The sequence below is a fragment of the Drosophila gunungcola genome, assembly GCF_025200985.1.
Source record: "Drosophila gunungcola strain Sukarami chromosome 3L unlocalized genomic scaffold, Dgunungcola_SK_2 000002F, whole genome shotgun sequence".
Taxonomy (NCBI): Eukaryota; Metazoa; Arthropoda; class Insecta; order Diptera; family Drosophilidae; genus Drosophila; species Drosophila gunungcola.
In genome coordinates, this window is record NW_026453178.1 from 2,717,583 (window position 1) to 2,729,106 (window position 11,524).

The 11,524-nt window shown below is 39.6% G+C and overlaps 3 protein-coding genes across 4 annotated transcripts; all 3 read left to right on the forward strand.

The window, feature by feature from the left end:
- The first annotated feature begins 448 nt into the window (after positions 1-448).
- Positions 449-4,287, forward strand: LOC128257857 (carbonic anhydrase 1). Of its 2 annotated transcripts, none has more exons than XM_052989072.1 (4): positions 449-1,016; positions 2,406-2,878; positions 2,949-3,176; positions 3,521-4,287. In XM_052989072.1, exons 1-4 carry the CDS (start codon positions 953-955, stop codon positions 3,773-3,775), a joined length of 1,020 nt encoding a protein of 339 aa, XP_052845032.1. In that variant the 5' UTR covers positions 449-952; the 3' UTR covers positions 3,776-4,287. The 2 variants fall into 2 exon arrangements, with proteins under 2 accessions (XP_052845032.1, XP_052845033.1); XM_052989073.1 differs by lacking the exon at positions 449-1,016 and adding an exon at positions 1,287-1,667.
- A 2,652-nt stretch (positions 4,288-6,939) lies between these two features.
- Positions 6,940-8,565, forward strand: LOC128257859 (inositol oxygenase). The gene is made up of 4 exons (XM_052989074.1): positions 6,940-7,090; positions 7,154-7,328; positions 7,657-8,233; positions 8,290-8,565. The coding sequence occupies exons 1-4, from the start codon at positions 7,073-7,075 to the stop codon at positions 8,396-8,398; spliced, it is 879 nt and encodes a 292-aa protein (XP_052845034.1). The 5' UTR covers positions 6,940-7,072; the 3' UTR covers positions 8,399-8,565.
- Positions 8,566-9,513: 948 nt separating this feature from the next.
- On the forward strand, positions 9,514-11,416 carry LOC128257853 (esterase-5B). Its single transcript, XM_052989068.1, has 2 exons — positions 9,514-11,074; positions 11,127-11,416. The coding sequence occupies exons 1-2, from the start codon at positions 9,673-9,675 to the stop codon at positions 11,372-11,374; spliced, it is 1,650 nt and encodes a 549-aa protein (XP_052845028.1). The 5' UTR covers positions 9,514-9,672; the 3' UTR covers positions 11,375-11,416.
- The last annotated feature ends 108 nt before the right edge of the window (positions 11,417-11,524 follow it).

Consider the following 11,524-nt stretch of genomic DNA (forward strand, 5'->3'; position numbering starts at 1 on the left):
CAATCAAAGAGACATAATGTTGGAAGATAGAACTAAACTAACGGAACACTTCAAAAGCTTTAGGTGATAGAATTATACCCATGGCTGACAAATTAGGAGCGATTGTTTAAAAACGACTGCAAAACTTTTAATTTGTCTTACATTTTAGGGGAATAATTTTAATCAAATTAAAGCTTATTAATTTAATTTTGTCAGTTATAAAGAACATAGTAATATTATGTATTGCGTGTATTGTGATTGCCAATAAATATTTTGTAAATGTTTGTAAAACGTAAAACTAAAACAATTTCAAGCCTTTAAAAGACCAATCATTTTCGTTCTGTTAACTAAACATTGAAGTAATAAACAGTTTATTATTAGATGAGCACAATAAACACTCGTAAGTAGGCGACATTTTGGGGTCGTTACTTTATTTTATTAGCTTCGTGTAATGAAGAAACACTCAAAATTGTACCGTTTGTAGAATCAAGTTGAGTGGAATAGTTTAACGAGAACCAGGATTCAATGGCAAGGTTAGGGCAACGAAAAGTCAGCAGAATGATTAACCTTTTAAATCTTCATCGGATGTGGCTGGCATTTGGTTTGGGCTTGGTCTGCGAATTGGTCGCTTCCTCGGCACTTGAGTGGATGGATACATTGGAAAGTTTCCGACCCCTGGGCCTCCAACTCGATTGGCCAGCAAACAGCGAAGCCAGAAGCAGAAGCAATCGGCGGCAGACACAAACCTCCGACGAGGCGATATAAGTTGCGGGTTCGTCGAGGCCCTAACCGCAGTTGTGTGACCGCGTTCGGCGGGCGAGCACGGAAAATAAGACAGTAAGCCGCCAGATTTGTGCATTGCCGTTGCCATAAATAGTTACAGTTCGTAAATTAGTCGCGATTGGTGACAGTGCCTCGATAGCCCCGATAAGGCAAGTGTTCCGCGAAAGTGACACCAAGGCGAAGTGAAATCATGAGGTGGTGTCGCAACACCAACACCGCACTTGCAATTGTCATTGCCCCGATCTTGATTTGTGGTGAGCTATAATACTATAGTAGCCAAACAAAGGTGTAACTTGATACTGAGACATTGTTGACAAAAATGCGTTAATCAAGATACGAGGCCTGCAATTAAGCTACATATGCCATACAGTGTTTTCATAACAAAGTGCTATAAACACTAAAACAATTGTCAGGACTGTGATAGCCCTTGCTACACGCAGAAAAAAAAGGGTTTTGTGTGCAAATAATTTTACTTTGAGTGATAAGTAATCAAAATAATAAATTGAAAAATGTTGTAAGACAATATTTTTGCAGAAAATCATTATTTTACCGTGTAGATAGATATATAAGTAAACCGTATTTAACTATATCGTCAGTTAAGAATGGTTACAGTGTAAAATAATAATTATTATCGTTTGGTAAATGCCCGATAACCTTGGTTTTAACTCAACTTACAACTGGAGGAAATCACATTGTGAAACTTTAATGATCATGTTATTAGAAATCTTGTCTAGAAAACTTCTGCGATAGAACTTTTATTTATAGTCCCTTACGAGTCGGTCACCTGATTGATCTTCGACCTTCTACCTGCCATTCGGCTTTCTTGATTGTCACGATTGTCCACCATGATCATCAACATCAGGCATGACCAAACCACATGATACCTGTCGTAGAAAATCACAGAGGTATTTTTTTGTAATATGAAATTGTTTCTACTGTATTTTTTTTAATTATCTAAAACTTTTTTTGGTTACGGTGTGAACTAATTTGGGAAACAGTATAAAAATTAGAGCATAAATTACTTAAATTTGTCATAGATAGGCAACTCGTTAATGAGAGATAATTTGGCAGAGGTAATTTTGGTTAGCATTTTTTGTAGCCATTTTTTTGTTTGTCATTTACAAATTAAGAATATTACAAGTCATATTTACAACTGACAGTTGCGCCCTTTTATAGAAATTCTCGGCAAATTGTAATGAACTTTACACGGTTAACTGTTGCTCGATCAATGCTAATTGAAAAAGCAATTACTGGTGTCTTGATGTTTGAATTCCCAATGACGACGGGCACCGCATTAATAAAATGTGCAAAATTAATAGGACAAACATATCGCGTATTTATAGCTTTCGCTGCGACCAAAAATAGTTGATAGCTTTGCTCAACAGGTCTAGTGATAACACACCCACTCGATGTCGCGAAATGTCACCGTCATTATCTTTCAATTAGCACCTCAAGTAGCTCGATTAAATGTCTCTGTTTGTTTTCTCTTAAAAAATAAATTCATGTACATTTAGACTTGATGACGCAAATATCAATACTTAATATTAAGGCTTTACATGTCATTTTGATCATTTACTTACTGAGTTTAAGCGTAAAAATATTTTATTTAAATACAAATATTTTAATGAAAAATGTTCTCTTAGCTTCGGTTGTCTTGGCCCAAGATTTTGGATATGAGGGCAGATATGGTCCCGCGCACTGGGGTGAAGATTATGCCCGATGCAGTGGAAAGCACCAGAGTCCCATAAATATTGACAAGGTTACGGCTGTGGAGAAAAGGTTTCCCAAGCTGGACTTTTTCAATTTCAACGTGGTGCCCCATGCCTTTCAAATGTCGAATAATGGTCACACGGTGCTGGTGAAGATGAGTTTCGACGAGGACACAGTGCCGACTGTGAGAGGAGGTCCTTTGGCGGAGAAAACTCCTTTGGGCTACCAGTTCGAGCAGTTCCACTTCCACTGGGGCGAGAACGATACGATAGGCAGCGAGGACCTGGTCGATAACCATGCCTATCCCGCCGAGCTCCATGTGGTCTTGCGAAATCTTGAATATCCTGATTTTGTAAGCGCTCTGGACAAGGATCATGGGATCGCCGTGATGGCCTTCTTCTTTCAGGTGAGGAAGCTCTTATTGACTGTGGAAAACAAGCGTTTTTAATATGATAATGATGTCTCTGCATTTTTAGATTAGCAAGAATTCAACTGGTGGCTATGAAGGCTTCACGAATTTGCTATCTCAGATTGACCGGAAAGGCAAAACCGTGAACATGACCAACCCACTTCCCCTGGGACAATACGTCTCGAAGTCCTTGGAAAGTTACTACACCTACACTGGTTCTCTGACAACTCCGCCATGCAGTGAGGAGGTTACCTGGATCGATTTCACAGTCCCCATAGACATTACGGAGAAACAGGTAAATATTTTGTATGAAAAGAGACAATTAGTAAATATTAGGTCAAAAGAGTGACTTAACCCAACAAAATAAAGCCATAATTTGTGCGTTTATTTTATTTAAAAGTCATTCTTTGTGGAACTTAAATTAAATTATAGATGTTATGCAAAAAACAGTGTGATTTTTTGTCAACCTTATTATTACACTAATAATTTTAAATAGTTGTTTGGTTTGATAAGCATGTAGCTTTCATTAATTCTATTGAGGATAATACAAAGAGGGCAAATGGAATTATTATTATATTTTAATGTTTACCTAAGCCTGACATTTTTCCCAAAACTAATACCATTTTTATTTTTCCCTAGTTGAGTGCTTTCCGACTGCTGACAGCCAATGATGACCATTTGAAGAACAATTTCCGACCCATCCAGCCGCTGAACGATCGAACCTTGTACAAGAACTATATAGTTACACCGATATTCAACATGGGGTCGATTCCGTTTGTCAATGCGGAAAATGCGGCTGGCAATGAGAGGTGGAGGCCCCTTTACCTGGCAGTCCTGCTACCCAGTTTTGTCCTCATGGCTCTGCTAAGGACCTCCGCTTTCAGTGGTTTTTAATTAGAATTCTGCGGCGAGGAATCGAAGGTTAAATCGTTAAATGCCTAGCATGCGTTTAGGCGTCCAATTAAGCGCTGTAATTTACATTTTCCGCTCTTGTTCGCCGTCGCTGTTTGTTGTTCAAACACGAGTGCCGGTAATTTCCTCGGAACGAGCTCCTGCTGCAGGCCAACCATATATATCTACGGGCAAACAATTAGGCGGCAGTACAGGGAAATTATTAAGCCCAAAAGGGGAGTTTTTTAGCTGGCACGATACCCTTACTCATTAATTATGCAGCACCTCGCACAAAGACTGTCAACTTCAACCGTATCGCATCCGTATTCGTATTCGCGTCCATCCAACGTTAAACGTCCCTCATCCAAAGAAGCCTGTCAGTGCGAGGGTGATCCACTTGGAATTGCACATTGTGATTTTTAATGCTTGGCACAGGCAATGCTTTTTATTCGTGTACTTAAGGCTTAAGTTTTGTAAACATAAAACCGTAATAAAATGTATTTTTTGTTAATTTATGTTTGGTTGTGTTGTGAAAGTACTAACAGCTTATTTAAGGGTTATTTTTTTGTGGTACTACGGAATTCATTTGTTAATGCACTCATTAATTTAAAGTTCATATTAATAATTTTATATAGTTGCAAATAAGCTTTAAAGGTCATGATTATTTTAGTAATAAAGGACTTTGTTAAATTTTGTTTCGATTTTAACTTTATAAACATTCAAAGCGATTTTGTGGTATAATAATTTTATATGTTTGCCAAAAGCTTCAAAGGTCACGGTTTCTTAGATATTAATTTTTTCTTCTTAATTTTTTACACTGTATTTCTGTATTTATTTTAAAGATGTCATATAGTAATGTATACTTTTCGGCGAACATAAAAATGTACACTTCCTTTAAATTATGAATTCCATTTGTCTGATAAATTACGTATTTTCGCAAGCCTAGTCTAGATTGCTTGTGTACTTGATTTATTTGACGCATGATAATATAATCTAAGAGTCTTGTGCTGGCAGGGGAGAGTACTTTTGATGACCCGATGACCCCGGCTGTCAGCTGAAGCCTGATGAATTATTGCAAGCATGTGCACAAATCTATCAGCGAAATATCAACTTTTGAATTAAAGTCGAAGAGTTCGTCTGGCGAAAGTCGAGCTCGCCAACATGATTTATTGATAATTGCTTGAGGCCGTAGTAAAAACGGTGGAGCATCAATATAACAAACTGCAATCTCTTTTATGGACAATGAAGATTCGCAGGAGGCTGTAGTCAGAGGACTCTGTATTTTTGAAAACGGATTGATCATCGTTGTATGCCATTTGTGTCCATTCTGCGTCTAATAGCCTTGTCCTTTCCACCTTTCGAACTTTACTTATGATCCCCTGCCTAATTATAGAATAATTTGTGGCATTTTTATAACCTTATCATCGTTGTTTATGAATGTGATCGATCTGCCTGATATAGACCATACAACATGGCGAATTCGACCTAGAACTTGGGGCCAATGCTGCGCAGTGGGAAATCTAATTGCTATCTAGATATGCAGTGAAAATTGCAATACTATAAATAAAACAATTTAAAGGCATGTCCAGTTTCCGTTTGCTTCTATTGACTTTTATAACTCTCTCCGCAAGCGATTGCATTTGCCGGCACGATCTGATTTAATTGATGACACCAGCATCGACATGGGCATCGGCATCGGTGTGAAATAAAAATATTATGAAACTTTTCCATTGCCGCCCAGCTTCCCCAATGCCCGTACTTTGTGCGAAACGCTCCCCTAATAGGTGATAAGGTTTATTGACAACGGTCGTTACAAACTGACCCCTTGATGGTGTCGAACGGCGATATTGCGACTCGGAACACTTGGAACAAGCTCCTCCGGCCCACTTCTAGGTAAGGCGATCAGTCCGCCCCTTCGTGGGCAGTGTGAAATCTCAACTTGTAGTTCGCACTTGAGACGTGTGTGAGTCCGGATCCAATCGAATGGGATCGACGTCACGTTTGTAGACGACTGATAACTTTTCTTTAGGCAATCCCCCCCTTGATGGCACATTAAGCTTCAGCTTGATGACTGTGTACCCAGATTGCGGGCCGTTGTTTCTACTTTTAGACGTTCGTCTGATCGCTGGATGTGGAGCGATGGCTTTTGGCTATGGACCTCTTGCTTTCCTGGCGGTTGTTCAAGGTTAGCCATACCCGAGATCTATCGAAGGAATATTTTGGGTGCTTAAGGCGTGACTTCTGATCTAGGGAAGAATTGTATGCCTGATCCCAAATGCTGAACATCCGCTGAAGTCATGTTACTAACGCGAACGAAACAAACATTCCTTTTGGTTATAAGTGTTTTTAAATGTGAATATAAGTTTTACTCTAACAGATTTTTTTAAAATTTCAATGTTGTATTAAATCGAAGAACACAAAACATCCATTTAAATATGTAAAACCGTGTTGTTAGAGAGTTACAGTAATCAATTTTAAACATTTATGCTATTCCATTAAATTTAAATATAAGTGACTTAGTTAAATTTGTTTTTGGTTTCGTTATTGTTATGCAGAAGTTTTGGTTTCTTTTGCCATTTTGCGAAAAAGAGCCACATTAGGTTATTTAACAAAATTTATTTCTTATATAAATATAATAAATATATATTTATTGAGTCGAGTAAATTCTTATCTTTAACTTAAAGAAATACTTTTATGAGTCCTCGCGTAACGACCCCAACCATCAGAATCGTTACTCAGTGCCGTGGCCTTGCACTTGATCCAGATATATGTGAAACAGATACATTATGTATTTTTATAGCCTGCCTTTCGATGTTATCAGTCGAGTGCAACTTCCAGTTTTATGAGTTTATGTAGCGAAATAAAAAGTAATGCAGCTCTAGATAAGTCGAGGGAGTCCCGGACTTGAGATAAAGAATTATAACACCAAATGTAATTCAATTTAAAGGCCTTACGTTTCTCCACATATATAATGTGATATAAATGTTTGAGCCCGGGTTTCAGGCGTAATATTGATAATGATTGGGAGAGGCCGCACGGGAAGCGACGCAGGCGAATCTCGTGTTTTGAAAAATAAAAACATACTATAAATCATTTTCGAGTACACTTAGAATAGAAGAGAGTGTACTATATGGAATGTGATTGTGTATTCCGTTAAATTTCCGATGGTCGGCAGACTATAAAAGTGTGAGATCTGAGCGCCCAGCGATTCAAAAGTGTTTTGCTTGCTCAAGTGCGCGGTACTACCCAAAATTCTAATTCAAGTTCTTGTATACTACTTAACTTTTAATTTTATTCAAAATGAGAATCCTTGCTGAGGTAAAAATTGGTTTTCTTTTAGTGATTTAAAGTGTCTTAAACAATAGTGCATTTTATTGATAGAACCATGTCCACCTTCTGGATCCTTCGGAGCTTTTGCGTCCAGAGCCCACATTTGCCGACAAGAATCCCTCTAAATTCCGGGACTACAGTGTGGACACCACCGATCCCCTAAAGGAACGTGTGCGACAGACCTATCGCCAGATGCACTTGAACCAGACCGTGGACTTTGTCAAGGGTAAGTTAAAAAAGCAAGTGCAATTAAAAATAAATAATAATTATGATATCAAGCATTTGACCTGTTATTTTTTCCCATTTTTAATAATACAACATAATAATGTTATAAAATTTGTCAATAAGATGAGTATAAAATTAATAACACAAAAGTATCTAAATAAAAACTATGTGGCTTAAAAATAAGGACTTAGACTTCATTTAGAAACGAATCTACAAAGTATATGTGTGGGTTCAAAACTGGTTAGCCATTTAAAATGTTATTAAAAATATTTCCTTTCCTCAGTACTTAGCTATCCATTTTATATTTAAAATATGATTATTTTTATAAGGTCGCCGCGATCGCTGGCTGAAATTCAACACGATTAAGATGACTGTGCGCGAGGCTCTGGAGAAGCTGAACGATCTGGTGGACGAGTCAGATCCCGACCTGGATCTGCCCAACATAATCCACGCCTTCCAGGCGGCCGAGCGGGCACGAGCCGAGTTCCCGGAGCACGATTGGCTACACCTGACGGCACTCATCCACGATCTGGGCAAGATCATGGCCTTCTACGATGAGCCCCAGTGGGCGGTGGTCGGAGACACCTTCGCCGTGGGCTGCCGATGGGGCGACAGCATCGTTTACCGGGAGGAGAGCTTCGAGGGAAATCCCGACGGGGATAATCCCGCCTATAACACCGAGTTGGGCATTTACAAGCCCAACTGTGGTGTGGACAACCTGCTGATGTCCTGGGGACACGATGAGTACATGTATTCGGTGCTGAAGCACAACAAGACTAAGCTACCCCATGTGGCATGCAACATCATTCGCTTCCACTCGTTTTATCCGTGGCACAACGGCGGCGATTATAAACACCTGGAGGCTCCCCAAGATGCGGAGACCAAGAAGTGGGTGCTGATCTTCAAGTGAGTTTATTTAAAAGATTTTTACGCCCAGTTTGTTAACCCTTTATTCCCATCAGTCGCTACGATTTGTACACTAAGAGCGAGGTGGTTCCGGATATTGAGGCTTTGTGGCCGTATTATCAGACCTTGATTGATAAATATTTGCCAGGAGAGTTGGAGTTCTAAGCAAATGTTTAAAGGTTTCCTATTTTATAGACCTTAATTTACCAGCAACCATTAATTTTTCGAGCGATTTAACCCTATTTCTTAGATAACGCATATACTTGTAATATAATATACAACATGTATACTACTGTATATCCAATATATTAATTATGTACAAATACTAAAAACTCTGTTTTCATTTACTTTTATTATCCATGACGGTTACGTGTCATAAACTCATTTAAATATTACACTGCCGTTTTGGTTATTTTAAATGTCAAAGTAATACAAGAATTCAAAAGAAGATGTGTATTTCAGCACGTACTCAACATTCATTTTTCTTAAAAGTCTACATACTTTTCGGCTGTATCAATTTGTGAAAACACCTTTTGGGGGGAGGGAAATATTTAATGTTATTTACTTTATTATTAAACGTAAATTTTTATTTTCATTAATCCGATTGATTCGGAATTTGCCATAATTAAACAATCTGAAGTTAAAACATTCAACAAAAAAATAGGTTTTTCCCGTAGCAGCTTAGCTGAAATTGTATTTATACTTTTTTGAATAGCTTAGCTTTTGACTATTATTATAGTCAGACTTATTCTATGTAATACAATTCTTTGTATTCTTCTCTTCTCTGAATATGGCTTATAAAGCTTTTCGGCAGAATTTCATGTAACATCAAAAACAATCATTCTCTTTAGAGAACTTTGTGCTCTCTATTTGTTTGAAGCTTTCTTATAAGTAAATGTTATTTTAGCTTAATTAAACAAACTTCTTATATTCGCTGTATTCAATTATAAGCATCCAGAATATTAAAAAATCAATTCTGAATTAAGATTATTTATTTATTTACATTTTATCACAATTACTTGTTTAAAATTTGAAAAACGATTTGGTTTTCCTCTAAAAAAATTATAAGTTCAAGCTACTCACTTTTTTTTTAAACAAAAGTTGACTTGAGTGCGATTGTATAAACAATATCTAACCTCAAGTGGGCTCGTCAATTTCGTGGGGATGCATGCCTAAAAAATAAATGAAATCAAGTGGATATGTAACAACCTTAATATGTATACGGCTATCGTATAGATGTCCAACCAAGAGATATGCTCAAATCAAAATCAGGTATTAGAAGTCTAATCGCATAGCGTGCCTAGATCTCAACTGAGACTGGTTGTTCAGGTGGTCGGGAGTCTCGCTGGCGATAAGCCGCCTTCCGATCGATTCAATAAAAGCGGGATAATTTCCACTTCTCAAGACAGTTGCGGTCTGAATTCGGCAAAGTGAGCAACATGAACTGCGTGAGATTGCGATTGTTCTTTGTGCTGAACTGCCTGTGGCTCGGTTCGTCGTCGGGCAGTGATCCGGATGATCCCCTCTTGGTGGTGGAGCTGCCCCAAGGCAAACTTCGTGGCCGCGATAATGGCAACTTCTACAGCTACGAATCGATTCCGTATGCCGAACCCCCTATCGATGACTTGCGATTTGAGGCGCCGCTGGCGTACGCACAAAAGTGGCTGGATACTTTCGATGCCACTCGGCCACCGGTGGTGTGCCTGCAGTGGGACCAGTTCACCCCGGGAGACAACAAGTTGGCCGGCGAAGAGGACTGTCTGACCGTCAGCATCTACAGACCCAAGAGCAGCAGTCGCAATGGCCTTCCCGTGGTGGGCCACATTCACGGCGGTGCCTTCATGTTCGGGGCAGCTGCGCAAAATGGGCACGAGAACGTGATGCGGGAGGGCAAGTTCATACTGGTGAAGATAAGCTATCGCCTGGGTCCACTGGGTTTCGCGAGCACCGGTGATGCGGATTTGCCCGGGAACTACGGACTAAAAGATCAACGACTGGCTCTGCAATGGATCAAGGCAAACATAGCCAGCTTTGGTGGAGAGCCGGAAAACATCCTGCTCGTGGGTCACTCCGCCGGAGGAGCTTCGGTTCACTTGCAGCTCCTACGTGAAGACTTCAGCCAGCTGGCCAAGGCAGCGATCTCCTTCAGCGGCAATGCCTTGGATCCATGTGTTGTCCAGCAGGGAGGACGAGGCCGAGCCTTTGAACTGGGACGCATTGTGGGCTGTGGACTGCCTGCAGATTCGGCAACCCTTAAAAAGTGTCTCAAGTCCAAGACTGCTAGTGAAATAGTAAGTGCTGTGCAAAGCTTCCTGATATTTTCCTATGTGCCATTTGCACCATTTGGCCCTGTGGTGGAACCGCTGGATGCACCCGACGCCTTCCTCACCCAAGATCCCCGAGATGTCATCAAAAGCGGGAAATTTGGACAAGTTCCCTGGGCCGTGACCTATGTCACTGAGGATGGTGGCTACAACGCCGCCTTGCTCCTGGAAGAATCAAACAAATGTGGAAAGACATTGCTTGAGGAACTTAACGATCGCTGGTCTGACTGGGCTCCGTATTTGCTATTCTACCGGGATTCAAAGAAGGCTATCGAGGAAATGGACGATTACTCCCGGAAAATAAGGCAGGAGTATGTAGGCGATCAGAGATTTAGTAGCCAAAACTATTGGGAATTGCAGATGCTCTTCACGGACGTCCTCTTTAAGAACAGTACACAGGACTCCTTGGATCTTCATCGCAAACATGGAAAGAGTCCAGCCTATGCGTTTGTGTATGACAATCCAGCCGATAGAGGAATAGCCCAGGTGCTGACCAAACGAAGGCATATTAATTTTGGTATTTGAGTCGTTATTATTATATCAACTTAAAATAAATGGTCAATTTTCAGGAACGGTGCACGGAGACGACTACTTTTTGATATTCGAAAACGTTGTACGAGATCCGCAGTTGCGTCCGGATGAGAAAAGCATTTCGAGAAATTTCATCAGTATGTTGGCGGACTTTGCTCTGAGTGACAACGGGACACTAACCTATGGCGAATGCGTTTTCCAGGACAATGTGGGCAGTGAGAAATTTAATTTGTTATTGATAGGCAAAAACGGATGTCAGAATAAACAGTATGTTCAGTTTCCCTAAAGTTCTGCACCGAAATAAAACTGTTATTGATTTAAAAACATTTCCTATAGGACAATTTTTGAAATAATTTCTTTTGTTAGGAATATAAATTAGTTAAACACTAAAATTAGTATTAAACAAAAAATTCTTATTTTTTGAGAAAAGGTTTGA

Bases quoted from the DNA above. Each gene is read 5' to 3' on its own strand.
- LOC128257857 (XM_052989072.1), top strand. From the start codon at position 953: ATGAGGTGGTGTCGCAACACCAACACCGCACTTGCAATTGTCATTGCC. The intron at 2,879-2,948 runs GTGAGGAAGCTC...CTGCATTTTTAG, and splicing joins TGATGGCCTTCTTCTTTCAG to ATTAGCAAGAATTCAACTGG. The intron at 3,177-3,520 runs GTAAATATTTTG...ATTTTTCCCTAG, and splicing joins TAGACATTACGGAGAAACAG to TTGAGTGCTTTCCGACTGCT.
- LOC128257859 (XM_052989074.1), top strand. The intron at 7,329-7,656 runs GTAAGTTAAAAA...TATTTTTATAAG, and splicing joins GACCGTGGACTTTGTCAAGG to GTCGCCGCGATCGCTGGCTG. The intron at 8,234-8,289 runs GTGAGTTTATTT...TATTCCCATCAG, and splicing joins AAGTGGGTGCTGATCTTCAA to TCGCTACGATTTGTACACTA.
- LOC128257853 (XM_052989068.1), top strand. From the start codon at position 9,673: ATGAACTGCGTGAGATTGCGATTGTTCTTTGTGCTGAACTGCCTGTGG. The intron at 11,075-11,126 runs GTATTTGAGTCG...GTCAATTTTCAG, and splicing joins ACGAAGGCATATTAATTTTG to GAACGGTGCACGGAGACGAC.